Raw genomic sequence first — 26,153 nt, forward strand, 5'->3', positions numbered from 1 at the left:
ATATCTTGAAAATAACAATAAAATAAAATAATAAAAAAACCAACAAAAAATATATCATGTTTGGGGGGAGTAGAAATCAAGATAAAGGGGGAGAGCGTTTAATTTTAATTTTTTTTAAATTTTTTTAATTTTTTCTTCATATTTTTATCAATTTTGATACAAAAATATCATTTTGCCCCTGCATTTAACAGAACCACGAGAACCATTTTAGAAATTGAGGGATTCAAATGCAAATCAAGTCTAAATTCAAGGACTAATAAAACGATTAACCCTAAAATCTAAAAAACCCAAGACGAAATCAGAGTGGAGGAAAATAATCAATAGAGGGGCTAAAAACAATAACATGGGGCTAGAAATAATATGAGAGGCTAGAAAATAATTAATAGAACTATTCAACAATAAACCTAAAATCATTTACATAGAGCCTAAACTTTATGGTTAACACTAACAAAAGGGCAAGAGTTAATGTGGTACTTCTTTTGTTGGGTTTACCCAAAATCTAAATTTCCATACAACCCTAAGCTAACAGAATACTGAATTTATACAGTTAGAAAAACTCTGCCCGAAAGCCGTTCAGGTGATAGTGGCAACTATTTCTGATGCTTAATTGTCGCATGCCCTTTACCATGACGCCAAATTCCATGGTTTTCAAGAAATAGTTGCACAGAAGCAGGTACATTTGTTCTCAACAATCCAAAAACCGACATTGTACTATTGAACAGAAGCTTCGCGAATCCATCTATCTCTGATTCATACTGCTCGTAAATGAAAAACAGAGTGAAAGCGAACACCAGTGCTGCAAAATATTTCCAATAAGATCAATATGAAGTTACCAAGTTCAAATTAATAAGAGATTGATTAACTCTAGCATGGTGAACTAGCATTCCCTTACCTACACCTATCACCACAGTCAAGGTTTGTGACGAAATCAGCTTGAGAAAATACAGGGAAGCTGCAAACTGTATTGATTACAAAAGATTATTGTAAGATATTAGCACGAGAATAACTGCTGTCAATGAAGCTCTCTCAATCTTATAAAGATTGCATATAGAAATATAAAAATGTGCTTATAAAAACGAAAGATAATTGATAAAATAAAAGAGGTTTAATCATGGTTATTTTGAATAAATGAAATGAAAGAAAAAGACAAAAAGAACTTACATAACAAAAAGAGTGTACATATTTAGGATAACTAACAATATCCAATGGATTTAGCATATTTCACAAAGTAATGCTGAGCTCCTTACTCCTTATAGATCAAGTTGATGCAAACATTTTGTAGACAAATAAATATAAGGGAAAAGAAAAGGAAACCAATACGAACTTCTTTGAACTGGATCTGCAATTCAGCTTTGGTCAAAAGGACCAAGCCTTGTCAAAGGTCATTCAGGGAAAAAGACAAACAAACATGTTCATACTTCACGCCTCAAGAACAATAATAATTTCCTTAGGCTGGGATACATGATTGAACTTTCGTATTTAGATTTCTCCAAAATCATCTACATATTATTTAAGCCATAGATTCCATTTAAACTACAAGAAAATGTCATTCCTTGACACAAATAACAAACTATAAAGCAAGGACCACTTCCGACAATTCAAATACCAAGAGCAGTCTAGAATTTCAAAATCAATGAAGACACCCAATTATCATTTCTCCAACAAGTATTAAAAGTAATAAGGGACACAATCGGACTGGGAAGTAGCGTTAAAAGGTTATTAACTAGTACTCCCATTTGATGTATTGACCTTGAACAGTTGAAACTTAATAGTTAATTTAAATAGTAGGTATAAAAGTTAAACTGAATAGTCAAATTTTCCTAATACACTTATGTTTTAGCAACTACACCTGCAAAGCTCATACCCTGTGCCCAGGAAAGGTTACAGACAGAAATTACATAAAGCATGATTTGGGCAAATTTTGCAGTGACATGCACTTCACTAAAAATAACAAATTATCATAGTCCATACCTTGAAGAAAATATCCCAATCATCCCCCTGGGCCAGTCGTCTCATATAACCAACCCCTCTGTTCCACAAATATGCTATGGTTGCAATCATGTCTTTCACTACCATTTCAGGAATCTCAAAACAAGATAAAGATAAACTCTTGACAGTAAGACCCAATCTGTTCAAAGGCATTATGGTCAGTAGATATAGGAGGAATGGATCTCTTTTAGCATTTAAGAGGTTAATCAAGCTAAAGGCTTATAAGTATCAATACTTACATCTTTGGTGGTAGAATTCCATATCCATAAAGGCCAAATGAAACCAAGAGCAGAAGCTTGGATACAGATGAGGCAAAAGTTCTTCCACAAAGGAAAAACCAGTAAAACAATAGAATCAAAGCGAGAAAATAAGTAAAAGATTTCTTCTCATCACGCCACAGCAAAATGTCTGCAACTGCAGGCAATACATTTCAAGGTCATTCTACAATCGCAATCAAACATTTTACGATAGCAATCAAACAATAAACACCTTCTGATGAAAGTGTCTAGAATGCATTTTTTTATTTATAAGAAACAAACTTTCATTGAAGGAAAAAGAAGAGTGAAAAAAGAGAGGACAAGGTCCTCGGGCCTATTCGAGCGCATATGATGGATCATGTTTGATCCAAAGACGTGTTCCAAAATGCAAATCCTTCCTGGTGCTAACTCGGTACGTTTGACATTATCCAAAACCCTGTTCATGAGCCTAAGTAAAGCTGTGGACTAAATTACATATTACTTAGTATGGCACCATGCAAGAACAAATTAACATGTGACGCGTACCACTCTCACCAAAATCAGGCACAAGGATCCAAGGCAAGAAGCCCAGCCCTACCCAGCTAGAATTTTTGTTATAAGGAGTCAAAAAACATCTGGGACACAACACCACACTTCCCCCCCCAAAAAAAACCACCACCACAAAAAGAATATTGAAAATAATGTGTAACTGATAACAAAATAGAGCACAAATAATATGGTACAACGGAAAACAACCTTCTCCACTGCCTAGCAGCTTCTCCACTTTTGATTGCTCATTAAAGTCACTGTAACTTGTGAAAGATGAATATTTGGCTAAATGAGAGAATGATTCAATGGTTAATTTGACACCCTCCTGTACACAGGTAACCAGCACAGACGAACAGAAATTTATACCTTGAATTTTCATGCTTTGCAATAAGAAATAAATATATGACAATACACACTAATGCCAACTTCATATCTAACAATCATTAGGAAAAATCATTTTCAAAACGAAAGGAATAGAAACCAGCCTTCATTGAGCTTCTTCTATGTCCTAGAAGCAATCAAATACAGCTCAAGATGCAGATTACAATATGTGCCTGGACAAGGAACATATTGGGGCCTGACTAGCCAAGACAACTTTTAAAGGTCAGAAGGTTCAATTGAAAATCTAACAGGGTGTTATCCATGCAAAAGAGAACTTTCAAGAGAAAAACATAACAGACAGATCTCTTCCATTGGACATGGCAGAGAGAGGTTGCAACTGAATGAACAACAACAGCGATTTCAAGCTTTTGCAGGCCCTCTGATAACAATATGTACTTGCAGGTCTTAAGCAAGACAAATGAATTTTTGTAGATATCATGATTAAGTCTCAATTCTTGAAAATTTATATTTGATAGAAGAACAAAAAAAAACAGCTAAACCGAAAAGAGAAGGTTCAAAAACAACAAACGGAGAGGACAAGAATAGATGCATGTGAAAGACATGAAGGATAGACAAAAATAAACGAATGACTTACTTCCAGTGAGACAACTGGTGAGTACCCAATCTGGTTTCGAGCAGCAGTGCAGTCAAAAGTTCTAGTATGTGAAGCTAATTGAGTGTAATGAGCTGACATTGAATGGTTGTGTTTTATCAATCCATACTTTTCAGTCATCAATTTGAAGAACAAAAGAATATACCGAGCCATCTTAGCAGGAACTTTCACTAATGGCCTGCAATCATTGGGAAAAAGGAAACAAAACTGAATTCAAAAGAACAAAGAAGATCCCAAACAAACATCAAAAGAAAAAAACCAAGAGTGTCTCCAGCACTTTAGTCCACAGCAGTATTCAAGCGAAAGCACATAGAAGATGCCAATACAGAAGATCACATATTGGAAGCAGCAAAATGTGAAGATAAAATTAAATTAAATTGGTCAATTTAGGATTTGAAAAGAAACTAATTTTTTCAATATTCATAGAAACGTAAGTGCTTGTCATTTCATGCTCGTGTGAATCATGGGTTGACTTGGAGTGATTCCAAAACAACTACAATGTGATGCTGAAGGCTGATACAATGACAATTTTTATAAGCTATCTATCTGTTCCTTTATAACCTAAAATCCCCCAAACCAGCTTTGCAGGCTCGCGTTAAGAACTGGGGACCCATACCAAACCCAAAAACTCTTCAGGAGGCAGGAAACTCTAACAAATAGCTAGATAGGTACCTAGAGAAATAAAACCCCAGACAATGTGGGAGCAAACCACGGGCCTGATCACTCAACTAAACCCTCATTGGTTTTCTAATTTCTATATTGGAGTGATTCCAATTCGCCTTTGGGCCAATTAAATATGCTGGAGTAGGTCTCTATCTCTCTTCCCTTCCTTTCTCTTACCAGTGTCCTACATCAAATAATGCATGCAAGATGAGTGTAAAATCTCTCATAGAAGAATATAAGAATGCTTGATTTACCTTTGATATCCCAGGCCTTCCAAGATGAGTGTTACAAACTCCCAAAAATTTGCAGGCTCAAGATTTGTGATGAAAAAAGCCTGCAGATTGATTACAAAGGAATACATCCTTATCCATGGACCTAGTAGAAACTGAAAAATTAGATGCTTTACACACCCAAGAGACTCTAATTGTAGGAGTACCTTTCCAGCCGCAGAGACCATCCGGTTATCCAGAGCTTCTTCTGCACAGATATGAGCATGAGTAACATTCTCAGCGTATGTAAAATCCGATCTGTTTTCGCCACTCCCTATAATAAACTGAAATGAGAATCTATGTTACTTTAAAAGACTGAAAGACTGTTTTTCATGTCTTAGAATCTCACGACTATGGAAGGATAAGATATTAAACCACATGATGAACAAGTTACTATCTGCAGCATATGCATAACTTGCCCCTATTTTGGGTGTAAAAAATACAGAGAAAGAAAAAAATGGTAAAGGAAGAGGGGAGGAGAGAGAGAGAGAGAGAGAGAGAGAGAGAGAGAAGGGAATTATTATACATTTCAGTTGGTATTAATTGTTGGTGATATACAAACATCAATTATGTATGATACAAAACTAAAGCTCCAACGTTAACAAAGGATATGTAAAACAGTAGATGTGATCAAATGAACAAACAGTTAGATTCCCTTTCTCCAAATCTTTTGTTTACCTTTCCCCAGCCAGATTTTGCCAAATTAACTAAAAATGGCACAAGATGTGAGTCTCCATGTCCAAATACATTGCTAGGCCGAAGTGCACATGTTAAAAGACCATCAATGTCATTAGAACGCAGGACAAGTGCTTCTGCTTGGGCCTTGAAGTCACTCAACATATCATCAAACTGTAGCAAGGATCAGAAACCAAATAAGAAAGAAAGTTTAGTAGAAAAGAAAAAGTAGGCAATGTTCCACTATTAACATGAACAAGAAGTCCATTGACAATGACCATACTTTCCAAGGGTAAGGCAAGGATTCATCTCCGTTATTTATATCATGCAATCCATCAAAAACTACATCTGCAGAACTGTTGTATATTAGCCGTCTAACTTTGCACTCTCGACAAGCACTGATAACATTTTTTGCACCTAAACAAGTATTTTAGATGAAATTAATCAGTAATTCCACCAAATTATGCATGGCCAAAAAATGGGATTTGTTCCTTCATAAGTAGGGATGTACCTTGAACAACAATCATATAGCAGTGGTAAAAATCGTCTGTACGTAAATCAGCCCCATCGAAATAGAACACTACAGATGAACCTTCGATAGCTGCAAGAGATGTCAGTCATAATATCCACAGTTAATTTCGAAACTCAAGTTTTGATATTATAGGAAATGACAAAAATCTCCTAACCAGATATCAAGGGAAAGAAGTTACCCATATAGCTAAAGGCAAGGGCTATCAAGTACTGCTCAGATTATATCCCATCAAATTTCATCATAACTATTTTACCCTTATTTCTTAAATGGAAGAAAAAAAATGAAAACTTACAATTTTCTTCTCTCCTGTTCCATGACCAAGGTGGGGTTCATCTGGCCATTAGCCGGTTTATGGTAGATAGCTTTTTAGGGATTTTAAGTTAAAGAAATTTTGAAAAGATTGCAAATAATCAAGGGTAAGATGATATTAAGGGACCTTTTGTACAAATTCTCAATTTATCCTCTTACCATGTCCACATTTCATTCCTATTTGGATTCCATTCTAATGGTCACTCAGCAACCAAACACTACCTGAGTAAAACATTGGCGTTGAGGTATGAATCAGACGTTTTGACAAATACAACATTTGTAAATCAGACGTTTTGACAGATACAATATTTGTAAATCAGACGTTTTGACAAATACGACATTTGTACATTAATTTTAGGTTTATTTGTCCATTCCTTCAGTCTGGTTTCCCATAATTCTTGAAAGATTTTATCTTTTTGTTTTTCATGGTTATATCTCTTAATCCCATTAATTCTTATTTCTACCTACTTTTAATGTTGAAAAACTCCTAATACTTTCGAACTCTGTTCAACTTTTATTCTAAATTGCATTTTTCACCCCCTTTTAATGAAAACTATAAAACGAATTAATAAATCAAAACCTAATACTTAAAGCCGGAATCAAGCACTTGGACCAGTTCAGTCCTAAGCCTACAAATTCTTTCAAAATTTTCTCGCATTTTCTCAGACAGGAACCAACCAAACACGAACACAAACACGAAAAGGAAAACAAATGAACAAAGAAACTCCGAAAATATTTTACCAGTGATGATTTGAGACTTGTCGCGAACATCGACGCCGTGTAAGGAAGCGATGCCAGAGGAGAGAGCTTGCGAAAGGAGCGAGTCGCGCTCGGAGGGATCGAGATGGAGAGACTGAGTCGAATCGGCGACTCGAACGATCCACTTGCCGAGTTTCAAGAGCCTGAGGACCAGCGATCTCCCGAGGAAGCCTCGGCCACCGAAGACCACGCAGGTTCTCGGCTTAGGGTTCAGCTCCGCTAACCGATCGTCCATCGCCATTTTCGCCAGAAACCAGGGATTTTCTAGAGAGAGAGTGTGTGTGTGTCAGTTTGGCGCGGAAATTAGAGTGAAATGGTGAGTCGTGATTTGTTTGTTTCTTTACGCTACTGAGGTGGGGTCCATAGGGTTTAGGGTCCATATCGACCCCAAAAAAAAAAGAAAAAGAAAAAAGTAGGGTCCATAAATCGGGTGCGTGCCGCTTTCGGCCGTTTTTTTAGGTCAATAAACTGATAATTGGATTGCGAAAGTGGTTGGCTTGGCTGCCTCCTCACTCGGATCCTTTTTGTTTAGGTTTTTTCACCGATTTATGCTAATTTCACTGACAATTTTCTCCTAATTTTTTTTTGGGTACTAATTTTATTTTATTTTGAAATTTGAACTATTTTTATTTTATTTTGAAATTTACTAGATATCGTGGATTGTTTTTTATATACATTTTGCCCAATTTTTCATCCAATAGTGTCACATGTAATATTATCTTGTGATAAATAAATAAATGAAATATGTAGAAGATTCGCTAATTAAAACAGTTTAAGTCCCCACATTTTCAAAAATTAAAGCCAAAATGGCAATCCAATTAATGTCAATTAAGTAAATGTTTCTAAAGAAGAGGATGACTGAGAGGAATGGGTGGCCAAAAAAAAAAAAAAACAAAGGAATGGGAGAAATATATTAAGTAGTTCCTCAGTTGAGTGGTGATTTTAAAGCCTTGTTTGGTAATCATTTTATTTTGAATTTTTAGTTTTTAGTTAAAGACTGAGAAAAATATATGGAAGAAATGAAAGGAGATGGATAGAGAACTTAAGGAGAATTTATGAAGGAAAAAAAAAAAAAACTATTTAAAATTGCTTTTATTTTTAAGATTTCAATTTTCATTATGACTAGTATTCTCTAGTCCCTTATTCTTTATTCCTCCTTACTCTTTCATTATTTCTCTCATATGTTATTCCTTATTTTAACCAAAGAAATGTCATTGGGATATGACTTAATTGGTTAAGTTCTTTCACTCACACCCGTGTGGGGCAACAAATCTTGAAACAGCAGTACCCCTTAACATAGGGCACTCCCTCTGGAAATGCCTCGTCTGTTCTAAAAAAATCTCGTGGCCTCCTGCTAACATGGCCTGTCGTGATACCTATTACACATTTCGCACAAGGGTGGCCACTATAGGACCCGACAGTCTGTTGGCAGCTAATGAACCTCTAGCTATGCTACCTCCACCATGAGGTCCAGAACTTTACCCTAGGTTGGATCTACTATTGCTTTCTGATACCATATGAAAATGACCACCACCACTGGCTTATCCCATCCTGAATCCATGAAAAAGCCCATTACCTCCTGAAGATCCTGAATTGAAGTGACCCTTCTTGAATGGTCACTAATGAGAGCCATTTGAATCGAACCAACGTCCACGTGCCTCTAGCTGGCTGCTCTCCACTCTTGTAGCCGCCTCCAGTAGTTTACCGTAAGTGGTATAACCAACCACATGGTGTCGGATGGAGTCCTGCAATCCATGCTCAAACCTCTGATACCTGCCAGCCACAATAGTCACCAATAGAGAATATCTCGAGATCTCAGTGAATCTCTTTACCTCTCCAATACAGTCATTTCCTTCAACTTGAGGTGAAGGAACTCTTCTATCATGCTCTCATGGTAAGCTCAGGGATGATAATGCTCACCAAAGTCCTCACGGAAGGTATGACACGTAATAGTTGAGGGGTTGATGTATCAACGCCTCATTCCCACAAAAAATAGGCATTTTGGTCTAAGAACAAAGTCACATTGGATATTATGTTCTTATCAAGCACCCTTATAATATCCATAATCCTCTCAATCCGAACCCTTCAAGCAAAATAATGTGCTACCGATCCACTACGTCACGGGATTGGATTTAGGCACAACTGAACATGGGTTTTGGATGGGCTTTGGCCCAATGCGAGTTTGCATGCGCGTAAGCCCAACACGAGCTCAGATTGGCATTGGTCCAATATGGGTTCGTATACGCATAAGCCCAATGTAAGTTCGGATGGGCATTGGCCCAATACAGCTTCACATGCGCTTAAACCTAATGCAAATTCGAATGTGCCCCGCCCAACACGGGTTTGGACATGCACCACTCAAGACAATTTCAGACACGCACTACCCCATATTGACTCATGCACAAACAGCTCGACGTGGGTTCGTGGGTATATTCAAACACTCGCACCCCTCAATTCGCATGAATCAAGGGACAATATAAACACGGTTGGGGGCTGATAACACACAACTCTCATTAACCAAAAGTGGGGAAAATGGACATAAGGGGTGCAAAGTGGAGCTTGCATCCTAAGGCTGTCATCAGGTATAAAGGTGCAGTTTCACAACCAGATGAAGTTATGTGATTTCAAATTAATTGGTGCACTCAAATGCATACAAAAATTGACTTAAGCGTTTGAGTATCTTTTTGCAGGCACCCAACACTCTCTCATTTGATTTTGAAGAAGTGTTTCTTGGAGATTTATTTATCCCACGTGCGAAGTAAAGCCGAGAACCTGTGGAAGACATTCTTATTATAAGAATTTCTGCTCCAACATTGGCACTATCTGTGGGAACTCTGGCAAAATCAATCAATAGCTAAATCTACACAAGACAATCCAGCCTGATCCAATCCTCGATCCACAAATGTCAGATCAAATTCTAAGGAAGTAAAACCCAGCCTCACACCATCCAGTTTAAGAAGATAATGAAGATGACGGTTGAAGCTTTGGAGAAGTCCAAGGGCAACCATACATCAAAGGAATTGAAAAAGTCCAAAGACAGCGAGCTGCGAAGGCTAATTGAAAAGATTGTGAAAGGGTACAAACCACAGACACCTGCTGAATTGGCTATTGAAGCTACCAAAGGAATCTGCATATCACCCTTCACCAATGATATTCTAAAGGGCTAAGAAGCCCGCGAAGTTTACTCAACCTAAATTCAAGTTATTCGAAGGCGTAGCCGAGCATATCTATCACTTTCAGCAGCAGATGGTCCTCGAAAATGAAGACGAAGCGTTGTTGTGCAAATTATTCCCGTCTAGCTACCAGGGTTACCCTTGACATAGTTCAGGTAGTTGAAGCCAAAATCCATCGGCAGTTTCACTGAGCTTTGCGAAGCTTTCATATCCCAATATGTGTGCAATCAAAGGGATATGTGTGCAATCAAAGGGGAAAGAAAGACATCACAAAAAGACAGGCGAGGGTCTTAAAGATTATTTGAACTGCTTCACAGAGGAAATGTCTATTTTAGAGACTTACGATTCTTACATTGCATCACTGACATTCCGCGTGGGAGTGACACCATGAACAAAAATGCATAAGTCCTTGGTCAAGACACCACCCCTCGACATGTGGGAGGTTCTGGCTCTAGCTGATGGAATCATCAGACTTGAAGAGGAAGAATTTGCTCTATTGAAGGGCACCGCAACAACCATTTCAGCACCAAGCAACCGTATGAGATGATCCAAGGGCCAATGACAAATTTTCCAAACAGAAGTCTCCGCAATCAAGCTAGGACCAATTCTCCCCCAGCCAAACTTATTGTTAGTCTAGCTAAACTTTTCCACAAAAACAAAGGAAAATGAATTTTCCAAATGCCTCTGACATTACGTGAACCACCAGAGAAAACCAGAGAAATGAGACCGAAGTAAGACTTGTGCATACCATAATAACTTTGGCCACATTACCAATGACTGTCGGAATCTTAGATATCAAGTTGAAGCAATGCTAAAAAAAGGGATGCTTTCGCAATATCGAGCCCAACCAGAAGATAAGTCGAAGAAGGAGCACAAGGCTGAACTAGTGACTAACAACATCGCCATTGAAGAGGGATTGCGGGAAATCAATGCTATCCATGGTTGGCCTCAACTGCTAGAGGGTCAACTAGCTTGAGCCCAAAACCAAGAAAAGACAAGCTGAAAAGGTAAGAGGCGTTTGTGGAATTGCCTTTGCACCAGAATCACCCCAATCATTGGAAAGGGTCGGGCTAGCATCACCTCTGTTCAAGTGAGAAGGTCTGGGACCCTATCTTTCTCTTTTAACACAATTCGGTGAATGCCCACAATTAACTGAAGAAGAGCAGAATTAAGTCTGCATCATTGTCGGATCTCGACCGAGTCTTGGATTCATTCACGATTAGGTAACGAGTTCGGAACCTCAGAGCAGTCGGATGCCTCATTGGCAAACTGGATAAAAAACCTCCACCAGAGCGGAGTTCTATTCCTCTAGCACCTCTTCTCTTGGGAGAGCAACCATTTTTGGGGATGTCAGCACAAAGGCGGAAGGTAAGTTTTAGCCTACGCTTGTGAGCCATAATATCCAGGTACTTGAAACCCATCCTCAAACCCTAATTTTATAGCGTAAGTCAAAATGGCTCCGTTAGTTCAGATAATTGTGCAGAGTTTCAAATTCAAAAAGTAGTTTTATCTGAGAAACTAAAACTCCAACCCTATTTGATTTTTGAAAAAAATATAGTGGTATCCCGATGAACTCAACACATAATACAGGAGATGATTGAAATAGATTTGAAACTTAGAATGACCCAGACGAATAACATCTAAGAGAACTCATAGTGAAGAAGGTTGTATTCATCTTCGTACTCACCCAAATAGGACAAGTGAATTAAATACACAATTAGAATAAACCCAAGATTGGATATCAAAAGGAACCAAGTCAAGTCTAGTTAAGTCCCGTACATCTACATAAGGTTCAGTACATAAGTTCAACCTCAAAACAAGATACATGCCACATAAAAATAAATACTGAATAGAGTACGTGTTACACACCAAAACTCGTTGCGTCAAGAGGCCTACTCCTCGATCTTATAGTTGAGAACAGAATTGTCATGGCTCACGGTGGAAGGCGCAATATCATCAGAGTCAGGAGGCACGTGATGCTTTGCAGATCCGAGAAGAGGAATGTTTGTGGGGATCACCCCGAATATGAACTCGTAGTCTTGTTTGTGCCTAAATAAATTACGGTCGTCAGAAGGGACCTCTTCTCGGCCGTGGCACTGTTCATGGATGAAACGGCCACGTTTCGCCAAACATTTAGCCTTTTCGAAAAGAAGAAAAATACGAAGGTAGGATCTTCTCGGCCTCACAACCACGACATTATGGGCCGAGGCCGAGGTCCATGAGAGACACAGCCAAAGATACTATGGTCAAATCGCCACGTGGCCTCAGGGTCCCACGCCCTATTTAATGATGTAGTGCCTCGGACCGCCACAGCAAAACCACTGGGTGCAAGAAGCATTTAATGCGAGGCAGAATGGAAGTGATTGAAGTCAGGATTTGGTAACAGGAATCAGAGTGGTTAGGCGCAAACATTCTCACAATGCATTCTCACAGCTTGAGGTCATATCACCAACTACTGGACCGAGCATTAAATGCGTTCCCACGGCCAAGAGTGCAGAGCCCACGATCAGGGCGGTGGCCGAGATTTGCCGAGATTTATGGGGGTCACACCACCATTCTTCACAATCCCAAATGCCGATTTGACTACCCACTTGCCCCGATCAGACTCCACCATGCAGATATTTTCAAGCCATCAGGCATATATTTTTTCAGCCTCGATTGACCCTCTAGGACTCCTCCTATAAATACTAAGCTCAAGACCACGTTCAAGAGGTCCAGCACCAAACAAAAGCCTCCCACGGAGCAACTTACTTTTCCTGTAATGCACTTTCAATACCTTTACATGCTTTCCTAGGAGTAGTGGTAGATTGTAAGGAAAATTCATTCATCAATATATCATACGACCCTTGATTTTCAAGGCGCCGGAGCACCATCTCTGTTATCGCCTCATTCACCCTATATATCATACGACCGTCGCTCTCGAGCAACAGCGCCGGAGCACCGCCTAAAACCCACCACCAACACCACCACTAAACGGCCTTGTAGTTCGGTCGTGAACACGACAATGAGACCAGTTCCTCTCTCGGCCTGTCGTTTGATTAAAAGTCGAACCCGAAACAGGCGCATCATTTGAACATCTTCTACCCAAATCCCATCACCATCTTGACGCACGGTAGACCGTGTTGGCATGCCGCGCCTAACCGCACCGTATCCAAAGGAGGGCGTCACGTGTTGATGCACATCCCCTCGGCCCGGAGCACCGGGCCGGAGATTTGCGACGGACCAACACTTTTGCACGCTCGGTGGGACCATGGTGGGAACGATAGTGGAGAATCGATGGCTAAGCGGCCGACAGATAGAGGCGTCCTTTATGGCGCAATGGACAGATTCTCCTCGAACTACGGACGCTCTTTCGGAAGGATACCGCCATCATCCACGACACCTCCGGAGGCAGACGAGAAGCCAAGAGCGTGAAAGGTTCGAGCTCTACGGTGGCGATAGCCTCGGCACCTCTGCCCATGCCCAAGCGTTAGGCTACGGCCGCATTCTCGGCCCGACCGATAACTAGGGGCAATCCCAGCGGTAAGTCCCGGGCCGACCTACCCAAAAAATGGTGCGCGTCCATGCTTTGGCCGTGTCATTAGGGAGAAGCACCCACGTGTTCGTGGCCCGCAAACCGGCCCGATTCATACCATGGCTGTCAGCCCAAGCGCAACATGCACTCACCCTGGCCAAACCTACGAGGCTTATATAATGCCGCATGGCTCGGCGCAGCGGCCGAGCCCTTCGTTCGATGGCCCGAGACTAAGCCATCGGACGATAGGCGCGAGTCCGGCCACTTCAACCCAGTGAGTCGCTCCTTCAAAGTCCTCGGACCGAAGGGTCCGCGCGACCAAGGAACGGCCTAGGTGGCGAAGCGCCGGTTGCAGCCGTACCCACTTGGAAAGCCGAACTTGCGCGACTTGCTCCTAAGGTTTTAGGCGCGCCACACATCAAAACACTCGGTTATAGGCACATCCCCTTATGTCGAGACCTTCGACCGTGGTATTAATAAACTAATAAAGCTAAAGGCTCAATTTCTTCGGGCTTTTAAGCGAGTTAGGCGAAAAGACGAAGAGCTCTGTGATGCCCGGGTTTAGAAAAGTTAGAACGATCAGGGCTCGACGCTTACAAATCGGTGCAAGTGCAAGAAAAGATGGCACCAAGGGCCTACGACAAAAAAATCAAAAAGAAAAAAAGGTGGAAGTAGGCGAGCGAGTTAGACAAAACGGCGTGGTATAAAAACAACATACAAGGCATTCAGAAAAAGACCTGCGCCTTATATTTAAATTAAGAACATTGTTTTTACCGAGAGAAGAAAAAGAACGGCCAGTCATGGCCGATCAAACAAAAAAAAAAAATATATATATATACACATATACTTGTCTCTGAAAAAAGAAAATGTACATAAATTATTACATCCTAAAACTACGAACGGCCGCTCACCTAGGCCCCTTCACTAAACATCCCCAGATCAGGGGTTATCCTTCTCCAGGCGATGTCTCCGCTGTCTATATCGATCTGCCACCTCGCCCGGATCAGCTTCCTCTCGGCCAATGCCCTCTTCTTCTCGGTCGCCGTCTTGAGGATTTGCCTGGTGAAGACTTCAGCTCGATGCCGACCGCGACCACACCATCTCGGCTGAAGGATGAGGGCTCGACAGGCCTGGAGCTCGGCAATCTAAGCCTCGACTGCGCAAGTTCTTCATTCTCTCGTTGGACAACGAGGTCGTTCTCCTTCAAACGAGCCATGGCATGTTGGACTTGTTCTTTGATCACCGGACTCCTGCTCGAGCGAGCACCCTCGGTCATCCTCGGGTTGGCTTGGCAGTATCGACCAATCATCTCCTCGCCCTCGGTCAGGCGTGCACTGAGCTCATCCGGTGAGCGGAATCCAGAGCCCATCGCCATGGCCGTATCCAGCAAGACTGAACTCCATGAATGCCTCGGCCGTGGTCATTTGGTGAACCCCAAAGAAGAGGAACTCTCGGAGCTTTTCAACAACAGCCCTGGAATCCTCGTCCAAAGGAGCCTCCTCTTCATGGAGGTGGCGTATAACTCCTCGAGATCATCGGAGGAGGTGGTCTCCTCAAGATAGGAAAAAGGGGTCGAAAGAAAGCAACCAATGGGACATGAGGAATGACAAGGAAAAAATTTAGTACTCACTTGGGTGGTCGACGGCTTACCAAGAGGCTCGGTCGGGACCGCCAAGAGACAGCGGTGAGCTCGGCGTCGAATGCCTTAACCACTGCAAGCGCGGTCACCACAACCGACTCCTAAGGCAGCGGCTGGGGCATACTCATAACGGCCGCGGATAACGGCGATGACCGGGAGGCAAGTAAAATTCGGTCAAAAGCGCGGGCCACAATTCCAAAAAATAAAATAAAACATAGTAAAGCAAAGCGCTTACCGAGCGAACACGATCTTTGCTTGGGACGATGGGCGCGGAAGACACAAGGGCTGCGAAGGAGCTTCCGCCGGGGTGGCCCGCGTCGTTCTAAAGCGGAAGTTCATCATTTGGCATATCCGCGGCAGCTCCTCGAGCGCACTTCTTCGGCACCAGCGTTTTGTTATCCTCGGTAGTAGCCACCTCGCCGGCGACTAACTCCTCGGGTCGGCCGCCTCCTCGACACCCGGCGCCTCCGTGAGCCTCCTCCTCGACCTTTTCCTCGCCTCGAGAAAAAGGCCGAGATCAACCAAATAAACAAGGAGGGAAGGGCGTGGCACGGGAAAGGAAAAGGAGAAGAAAGGTCAAGGAGAAGTACTTACGGTCACGGGAGGGCTTCACTCATAGCCACTAAAGGGACTTCTCCTCGTCCTCGCCCTCCGAAAGATCAAGCGGGACCCTTTTCCTTGGCCACTCTAACGCCGCCGTCTCAACCACATGATCTCGGTGATGCGGCCTCAACCACTGCCTCGGTGCTTGAGGCCTCTCGACCCTCTTGCGACCGGGCTACATGTACAGAGAAAGAAGCAAAAAGTTAAGTAAATAAACAAACAAGGACAAAGGCGGCTCGGAAGCAGACGGAAAAACATAGAAGAGGGCTTACCGGCAATTGGTCGAGTGGAGGGAAGATGGCACGGTCCTATGCGCCAATGTCTTCGCACCCCACCACACCGGTGTTGGAGGCGAGCTGCGGTTGAAGTCACGCTGCTCGAAGGAAGCGACCATTTTGTTAGTCTTGTGCCAACATCCCGTAAGGCGTGGAGTAAGCGGCGGGTCCTTTTGTCCGGTGATTGGGAATCACCATCGGACATCCCATCCGTTTTCACATTCCCACCACCTTCCAAAAAGCCGTAGGCCATCATACCATTCGGTAGGTCCTCTAGTGTGTAGGAGCCTCTTGAATTTTTAATTTCGTTTCCCTTTTTGTGCGAGCAAGTTGAAATACCGAGTGCCACCCAAGCGGAGATCCGGCAGATCGACAAGGTAAGGCTGAAGGTCCCTGCCGTGGAGAGAGTGTATCGAAGTTCCTCTTCACCGCCAATCTCATCAAGGCTCAACTTGTCAACCCTGCCGAGAGTAAGTGTACTTGTCCATTATGATTCAGCTTATTACCATGATGAAATTCTTACCGATCTGGATTTTGTAGTGACGGAAGAGAGGAGGGCCGCTGAGGCGAAGAGGATGAAGCGAGTCTTTTAAGCGGCGCCTTATGCTTGGGCTCCAAGGAAGAAAAGAAAGCCGGATCGGAAGCGGTACCGGCGTCCTCGGGAGGAGTCAACCCGAAGCCGGACCAATGTCGGCGTCTTCATCGGCTCAACTCGGCTCGGCGCGGGCGTCCATCTCCTAGCGAGGTGTGCCTACGAGGGCACCTCCTCCAAAGCAGCCGGCAAGCGCCCAATCATTATCGATCGGATCGGATCCCGCCCCAAAGCCCGGTCGAAGGCGGCGTGCTCGCCATCTTCTGCCGAAGGCGACAAAGCGCTGCCGTACTGTCACTTTGGCTTATTCATCGAATACGGTCCAATTTGTGAACCACATGATCCTCGGCTCGTAAATGGAGTTGTCCGAGATTGAGGACCTGCCGAAGAAGCTCCTTTGGGAGGAGGCTGGCCATGCCTTCCGTCTTCAAGCTTGTAAGCGCTAACCATTCTCGTTTATTTTACCGTTTGCTTGGCCTTGTCTAACATTTTCCTTTATCTCCCGGACTTCAATGGACATGTGGCTGTGCTTCAAGCGAGCCATCAATGCCGAAAAGCGAAGAAGGCTTATGAAGACGGCAGGGCGGGGTTGCCAAGGTGGCAAGGCTATCCAAGCTCATGCAAATTTGGCGAAGGACATGCGAGGCTACCAAGCGGCAAGTCAAGGTTTATGAAGCCAAGTTATTGAGATGTCGGCAGCCACAGGTCGGCGTAGCTAACGGCAAAGGAGGCTCTAGAGGCGAAGGAGGCAGTCTAGGTGGCTTTTGAGGAGTCGGAGTGGGCCAAGGCTTGGAGATCGAGGTTGCAGTCCAGAGGCAATCCGGAGATACCGTCACTCTTCCGAGTTCTCTACCTTGCGGACAAGGAGGTGGGCTCGGAAATGGTGGACTGGTCTACCGTTTCAAGCGATACAACCACAGAAGCTGAACTTGAATTTCATTGCGATCCTCCTCCCTTCCCGAAGGAATCACGAAGGGATGATAGAAGATTACGAAGGGAGGGCGCTCCGGAAGAGCTGCCGTCGAGGATCTTGCTGCCGATCCGAGGAGGCCGTGTGAAAGTTTCGTTCGTTCGCAATGAGCTCTTCTCCAAAGCTTCTTCTCATTTTCAACTAAAGTTGGTTGATCTCTAAGGGATGATAGCTAAGTACGAAGGGGAAGACGCTCCAAAAGAGCCCGTTGCCCCCAGTGCCGAGGAGAGCGCCGCTTGAGCCTTGTTTAAGTTTTATTTCATGTAACTGCCATCAGGCAATATTTTCTGAACACCTTGACGCCGAGCGCATCTTTTAATACAAGCAGTTCTAATTTTCTAAATTAATTGTCAAGTAGTTTCACTTTTGGCATGTTTCTGCTTTAACTTGTCTTATGAACTTTTTAAATGCCGAGGGCTAGATAAAAGTTTATCAGCCGTAGGCCAATAACAAGCTAACTTCCGAAGTTGAAAACTAATCATTGTAATTGTCGAAGGCAAAATGATTGATTTAATTGCCGAAGGCTAGTATAAGTTCAAATTTTGTGTGAACCTTGAATTGGTAAGCAACTTAGGGCTTAACACTTTATTGTCGAGGGCCAGTAACAGAATAACTACGAACTCAAGTGAACCTTTAAAGTGCTTTGAGGGCTACATAAGGTGATCTTCCAATCGTTAACAGGCTTAGTAAAAGACACAAGTTAACCTTTGATCGATAGGAAAAAAATACCGTGGTACCTTATTTGCCGAAGGCTAAATAAAAGGATTTAAAAATGTAGTATACTGCAACCGATGGTCTCTACTGTATCTTTTAAATTAACACACGAAGGTTGTAAATATATGGTCGAAGGCTTTCTCATTAATGATTGTCGAAGGCAAAGATACATATAGAGTTCGTTTTAAAATTGAAAACCTGTCGTAGGCTATGGAACTCGATATCGAAGGTGTGAGTAAGAATAAGCAGAAGGCTTTTCGAACTACATTTTCATCCTGTCGTAGGCTAGGTGACTTCATTTAAAATAATATTTCAAATGCTCTACGTTCTAAGGATGACCGAGGGTCTTTCCATTGGAGTCCTTGAGCCGATAAGTCCCCGATCACTGAATGCCGATGATCTCGTAAGGTCCTTCCCAAGAAGGTCCGAGGGTTCCTTCCATGGGATTCTTAGTTGCCAGAGAGACTTTTCGCATGACCCAATCTCCGACTTGGAAAGAGCGGGATCTGACCCTGGAGTCGTAGTACCGAGAGGAGCGCTGTTTGTAAGCTTCATTCGAAGGTTGGCTTGCGCTCGGCGCTCTTTGATTAGGTCGAGGCTTAAGGCGAGTGCCTCATCATTCGCTTTTGGGGCGAAAGCTTCTGTTCGGTAGGAGGGTTCTCCGATTTCAATCGGGACTATCGCTTCCAAGCTAAAGGCCATGGAGAATGGTGTTTCCCCGGTTGTCGTTCGGTAAGATGTTCGGATGGCCCATAATGCTTCTGGAAGCTTCTCCGACCAGCTCCTTTGGCCTTGTCAAGCTGCCGTTTCAATAGCTTCTTGACTATTTTGTTCATTGCCTCAACTTGGCCGTTCGATTGGGGGTGAGCTAGCGAAGCGAAGAACATATTGATCTTGAGGCGAGCGCCTAAAGGCTTCGAATCGAATACTGCCGTTATCGATGATGATGGCGTAGGGATTCGAATCGGCAGCAAATGTTCGTCGGATGAAATCTTCCATTCTGGCTGCCATTATCGTTGCTAAGCCTTCGCTTCTATCCACTTGGTGAAGTAGTCTACGGCAATAACAGCATATTTGACCTGACCCTTGCCTTGCGACATTGGGCCGATCAAGTCTAGTCCTCATTGGGCGAAGGCCATGGGCTCACGATTGGTGAGAAAGACTCGGCGAGGATGTGAGGACATTACCGAACCGTACCGTAGCTTCCAAGCTTGGGACTTATCGGTGGGCAGGGCTCCATTCGTTAGGAAAGCATAAATTGGAGACATCCATGTGTCCTCGAACCGTACGGTACATACTTGGCGGTTATGCGTGCTTGGCTAGGATAATATCTCCACCGGCACGTCCTTCCGACCCTATCGTTTATTGCGAAGCCAAATGCGAGAGTGCATTGGCGTGATTGTTTTCGACATAGGGATCTGCCGAATCTCATAGGCCTGGAACTTTTGTAGAAGTTTGTGGGCTGCAGATAGGTAGTGGACATGGAGGCATCCTTCGCTGCGAAGTCTATCGTTATTTGATTCACTATTAGCTAGGAGTCACTGTGAATGCTAATTTGTTTTGCGCTCATGCTCTTGGCTAGCCGAAGGCCGGCCAAAGAGCCTCATCTACTGCCTCGTTGTTAGAGGTTACGAGTTGAATCGAAGGGCATATTCGACTTTGTACATGCGGAGTAGTCAACACCAAGCGGCTCCACGGCCTTGCGATTTGCGAGCCATCAACATGCGGGATCCATCGAGGGACGAAGGATCAAAGCGCTCGGCATTCATTTTGCTGGTTCAGCCATAACAGCGTTCGGACAAGATATTTTCGATGGTGCGAGAAGGTATGAGCTCGGAGATGAAGTCGGCGACGGCCTAACCCTTCTCTGCAGGCCTTGGCAGGCTGTATGTCAAATTCACCGGCTCGATCGCCCATTTGACCAATTGGCGACGTTTGGGTTTTGAAGTACCGAAGGGCTGATTGGTCGAACCGTGATCTCGTGCGCTTGGAAGTATGGGCGAAGCCTTGAGCTAAGACAACAAGGGCTAGTGCTAGTTGTTCCAAGGGTGGGTACCGAAGCTCCGCGCTCTGAGCGCCTTGCTGACATAAAAGATTGGTAGCTTTGCCTTCTCGGCTTCCGTATCAATACCGAGCTAACGGCAGTGCTTTGGATACCGAAAGGTAGAATAGGAGAACTTCTCCGGGTAGCGGTTTTGACAATAGTGGTGCCTTGCTCATGTAGTTCTTCAAGTCTTGAAATGCTTGGTCGCATTCGGGAGTCCAAGTGATATGATGTTTGCCCTCTTTCAAGGCTTTGAAGAACGGTACACATTTATCGGTGGCCTTGGAGATGAAGCGTGTTAAGGCAGCGACACGTTCGGTAAGGCCTTGGATGTCTTTGGCGTCTTCATGTCGATTATGGCTTTGATTTTCTCGGGATTGGCCTCGATGCCTCTTTGGCTGATCATAAATTCGAGAAATTTCTCCGAAGATACACCGAAGGCGCACTTCGTTGGGTTCAACCTCATTCGATAGTCCTTGAGTATATCGAACATGAGGGCTAAGTTTTCCAGATGCCCCCCTACCGTTCGGCTTTTCACCAACATGTCGTCGACATACACCTCCATAATACCGCCGATGTGTTCAGCAAAAATCCGGTTGACGAGCCGTTAATACGTTGCCCCCGCATTTTTCAAGCCGAAAGACATGACATTGTAACAGTACAACCAGCGGTCGGTGATGAATGTCGTATGCTCGCTATCGGCAGGGTCCATGAAAATATGGTTGTACCCGAATAGGCGTCCATGAAGCTAAGCAGCTCGTGTCCGGCGATTGCGTCAACGAGTGATCGATCCTTAGTAATTGGAAGCATCCTTTGGGACGAGGCCCTATTTAGTCGGTATAGTCTTGACACATTCGCCATCCCCCCTTTGCCTTTTGGACCATGATTGAATTGGCAAGCAGACAGTCGTAGCCTCCTGATAAAGCCGATGGCTTTAAGCTTGTCAACTTGGTATGCATAGCCTTATACCGTTCGGCGACATCTGACGGCATCTAACTGGTTTATAGACAGGGGAGATGCTAAGCTTGTGGCTGTTGAGTTGGCTATACCACATCATTAAGTAAGTTTTTAATATTTTTAATGTTTTAATATTTTTTTTACTTTCACTTTACATACTCATTTAAATCATATTAAAATCATTAAAAAAAATTAAAAAACAATCTCTGCTCTCTTCTCCTACCTCCTACCCAGCCAACCCTCTCTTCCTCTTTCCTCAACCTCACCTTTCAGCCACCCCTCTCCCGTTGCCCATCCTTCCCTCAACCATACTCTTGTACATGTACCTACCCTCAACCATACACCAAAATTCCCAAACATTGAAAAGTGAATCTCACCTACAGGTATAGGGTCGAAATCTTTTGAACAATCACAAGGACACTGAGGGCAGGAACCTTTCTCCTTCAAGCTCCAGTGCAAAGATGGACGTATACCCAAACCAGACACACCGCAACTAAACAAAAACCAGTCTCATAGCAAAAAAAGATAAAACACAACTTCGGTTTGTTTGTTTCCAAATTTGCAGAATGTCCAAGATCAAATATCAAAAAACCCATTTCAGGTCCTGGGTTACAAACTCATAATATCAATAAAACTCAAAACTTGACTGCATTTGAATAATTTCTAGAAATGTTTGAAATAATGGCAAAAATAAATTAACAATATCCAATCAAAAATGCCCATTTCAAGATTTGGGACCTGTAATGAGAATCTGACAAACTCAATGGCTGAGGGAAGGATGGGCGACAGGAGAGGGGTGGGTGAAAGGTGGGGTTGAGTAGGGAGGGAGGGTTGGCTGGGTAGGAGGTAGGAGGAGAGAGGAGATTTTTAAAAAAAATTTAATGATTTTGATATGATTTAAATGAGTCTGTAAAGTGAAAGGTAAAAAATAATTAAATATTAAAAACTCATTTAATGATGTGGTATCGACAACTCAACAGCCACATCAATTGGTACACAAATATGGTACAAATAGATGGTCTCCCTAGCATCCTCTTCTCAAATCCTTTCTCAACTTTCCAAGCCTTTCATTATTTAAAAACATGCATAACATTTAAAATAGTTTTCAATCCAAATCTGAATATAAATCATATATAAGAGCACTTCCAGCAGTGAGAATCTTGCCATGTCAAGGGGGGGCTAGGGCTCACACTATTCACGGGAATAGTGTCTGCCATTGCAAAAAGTAAGTTGTACTTCCAGCAGTTACCATGGCAAGGGGGGTACTATTCAATTTTTTGGTTTTTTTCACAAATTTGTTTACCTAAACAATTAATTTGGACAATATTTTCGGATGAGATTTTCTGATAAAAAATTCGGATAAGATTTTCAGATAAGATTTTCGGTTTCAAATTTCAGATAATTTTAATGCTTTGGTCGTGGTTAGTTTTTTTATGTATTGAATGTTTTGAATAAAAAGGAATTTTATTTAATAGTTTCTTTGGTAACTCAAAGAAAACCAATACTACTAATAAAATAAAATGGCCATGGCCATGACCATGGTTTCCCGATCCTTCTTTTCTTCGTTTTCTTTGCGTTGATACTCCCTTTGTTTGCGTACATACTCCCTTTCTTTAGCAATTTCTATTGCCATTGCCCTATCATCTTCTTGGACTTTCTTGTCTATTTCAATTCTCAAGGCGCTTTGCCTTGCAATTTCCTCCAAAAATTTAGAGGTATTACTCATAGAATTGCATCCTCTCTTTGCCTTCGCCGCCTTCCTCCTAATAGGCCTCGTCTCCTTTTCAATGGGTGAGTCTTCACTCATAGGGGATTCCATAGGCGAATCCGAAGCTTGGCGTCTCGTTTAACACCACCGTTGGAGCCATTGAAATTATGCTAAATCTCTTACAATGCTTCACCTCCTCCCAACATTGGGTATGGTTGAAATTTTTTTGGGAGTTTCACTAAAACACCCAAAATGGAGGTTGAAATTATAAAAAAACCCAACACCCAAAACACTTTATAAACACACCCAAAACCCATCATTACACACACTCAAAACTCATTTATAAACACACCCAAAAAGTTGACTTTGGGGTTGATTTTGGGTGTGTTTCTATGTTTAAATAGTGATTGGGTTTTTTTATAAATACATGTCTAGGATTGGGTTTATTTATAAATTTGTAAATTTTTTTTCCCTTGTCCAGTAGCACCATACCACATTTGAGCTTGCACAATCTATATAATAAAAAAAATTGAATAAGCAAGGAACTTTAAAAAAATATTGGTAATGCAAAAAAGATAAACATATGAATGAAAATCCAAGAAATATTAACAAAATATAGAGAATGCAAGAAACATTCAAATAAATATTAGAAATACAAGAAATAAAAAATATATATATAAATTGCAAGAAACATTCAAATAAATATGGAAATACAAGAAATATTAACAAAATATAGAGAATGCAACAACCATTTAAATAAATATTAGAAATACAAGAAATAATAACAAAATATAAAAATTGCAAGAAACATTTAAATAAATATGGAAATACAAGAAATATTAACAAAATATACCAATTGCAAGAAACATTAAAATTAATAAAATGAAAATTACAAATCATTTACCGCATAGCTGAGATTTTCCCCGCTTGCATGGTTATTCATCACTTTTGTGAGGGCATCTCTCCATTTCCACAACTCTTTGTTGAGAAGTTTCCACCGACTTGACAATGCGCTTTCCGTACGGGTGGAACCCGATCTTTCAACAAATTCGTGAAGAATTTTTTTCTACATTTGACTGAATTTCATCTCATTACCCGATATGGGATCATGACTAATTTGGACCCAACACTCACACAACAAGACATCTTCCATGATGCTCCATGCCTCTCCGGTTTCTTGAGAAAAAGCCATAATGATAGAGAAAAATTAAACTTGAAAATGAAAACAATTTAGAGTAAAAAGTGAAGAAAATATTGAATAGAAAGTGAATAATAGTTGGAGAATGAGAAGATGTATGAGAATTTGTTGTTAAAACTGAAGAGTAGGTATTGGTATTTATAGAAAAAAAATACATTATTTTTTGGGGTTGTTTATAAAAAATTTACGATTTTTTTTCATAATTTTTGCCTTGATAAATGTCAGGACGTTGGATTGGATGACAAGGCGAAATCGGAAGGACCACGAGCACGCCACGTCGCCGAGCCGTTGGGAAAAGGCGCAGCGTTTGAATTTTTTAACCGCATGCGCGTCACCGGCATCGGGGATGACGTCAGCCGCGCCTCGGGCTCCCTCCGCCTTTGGGCCAACCCGAGCACGTGGACCCCACCTGCCGGGCGGCCTTTGTTGCTGGAATTGCATTTTGGGCTCCCCCAGCCCGAGCCCTAGGGGGCTACTGGAAATGGCCTAACATGCTTGGAAAGTAAAAGCATTAAACATAACATTCATAAATCCAATATTTTCATAAAATTGATTAGAAAACAAACGTCCAATCACTAAGAGTCCAAGCAAACTCAACCCAAGTTAAGTGTGTCCGAAGCAATAGGCTATGCTTGGGAACCTACATTGATGGTCGGATGTGCCTAGTGGTGGCCGGATTTGGAGTTTTTCCAACGAGAAAACCCTAGAGTTTCTTCGGCTTCAATTGGGCTTTTCCTACAAAGTAAAAGGTCGGGTGATTGAGGGAAAATATAGAGGGGAGGCTGGGGAGTATTTTTGGTGAAGGAAGCATGACCAAAGGTGGTCGAAACTGCCGATCCGAGCTCTAAAAATTCGGTGATGGCCGAAACTGTTTTTGGATATTAAAATCTTGCTATCCACTCGATTTTTAATGAATCTGAGTTTCTCAAAATTACAATTGTGGCACTGCACTTCTGTTGACCATAATTCCCTCGTTAAAACTCTTATTCAAGCCCACTGCGTGTCTACTGAACTCAAGCTTTATGCAATGGAAATGATGAAAATTTCCAAAACCAGTTCCCGAATAATAAATGAATCCTAAAAAACCACTTAGAAATCCTAAGGGTAAAACCGTCCTTTCACTTTAAAATTCTGAAAATTAAAACTAAAAGCGGGATGGGATGTTACACCACTCATTTAGAAATTGGTACCCCTCTCAAATATAGATTGTAATATTAAATTTTAAAAATTTTAAACTTGAGACTTTTGATTCTGAATTTCAATTATTATTTTTTCACATGGAAATTATAAGTGTCTTTGCTTATTAACCCAAACAAGGGAATTACCAACTCCAATTGCGAAATTTTGAGTTATGTTCAAATTTCATGTTTATTTTCAATCCAAACACACCGATTATTGTGTGGGTTGAAAAAATTGGGTTGAGTGCTGGCTTAGTAGGTGCCATAAAGAGCTAGAGCAGACCAATAATTGGGATAGAAAGTAAAGATTAGGTGATGAAGGTCCTCAGTCAACTTCATGATGATAATAAAGTGGAGTCAGTTTTACTTGGCGTATAAAAAATTGAAGCTACTGGGAAGGTGGTGTTTCGGTGAACCAATCCCAACTTGCACAAAACAACACAAACCATGAAAAAGCAAAGTAAAATCACAAGAAATAGAGAAGGGAATTCCAACTAAACCACCGGTGTTACTTTCTCCAACCAAATCTCCACCAATCACTCAAAATCCTTCATATTCCAACCAAACACCTTTTATTTTTGGGAATTCCAAGGCTATTTTCTTGTTGGGAAAA

The 26,153-nt window shown here is 42.1% G+C and overlaps 1 protein-coding gene across 1 annotated transcript; it reads right to left on the reverse strand.

Annotated features, from left to right (window-relative positions):
* Positions 1–350: 350 nt before the first annotated feature.
* On the reverse strand, positions 351–7,289 carry LOC103322301 (3-beta hydroxysteroid dehydrogenase/isomerase family protein). The gene is made up of 12 exons (XM_008224206.3): positions 6,958–7,289; positions 5,887–5,976; positions 5,659–5,792; positions 5,379–5,549; positions 4,868–4,984; positions 4,686–4,765; positions 3,751–3,946; positions 2,982–3,099; positions 2,229–2,403; positions 1,972–2,128; positions 893–959; positions 351–796 (listed from the first exon to the last, which is right to left on the reverse strand). Exons 1-12 carry the CDS (start codon positions 7,214–7,216, stop codon positions 591–593), a joined length of 1,770 nt encoding a protein of 589 aa, XP_008222428.2. The 5' UTR covers positions 7,217–7,289; the 3' UTR covers positions 351–590.
* Positions 7,290–26,153: the final 18,864 nt, after the last annotated feature.

This window comes from Prunus mume, linkage group LG2 (genome assembly GCF_029339155.1).
Source record: "Prunus mume cultivar Tortuosa linkage group LG2, ASM2933915v1, whole genome shotgun sequence".
NCBI lineage: Eukaryota > Viridiplantae > Streptophyta > Magnoliopsida > Rosales > Rosaceae > Prunus > Prunus mume.

Excerpts from the sequence above, each read along its gene's own strand:
- LOC103322301 (XM_008224206.3), bottom strand. The coding sequence starts at position 7,216 with ATGGCGATGGACGATCGGTTAGCGGAGCTGAACCCTAAGCCGAGAACC. Across the intron at positions 3,947-4,685 it reads GAAGGCCTGGGATATCAAAG|GCCATTAGTGAAAGTTCCTG; the intron begins GTAAATCAAGCA and ends CAATGATTGCAG. Across the intron at positions 960-1,971 it reads ATTGGGATATTTTCTTCAAG|TTTGCAGCTTCCCTGTATTT; the intron begins GTATGGACTATG and ends TAATCAATACAG.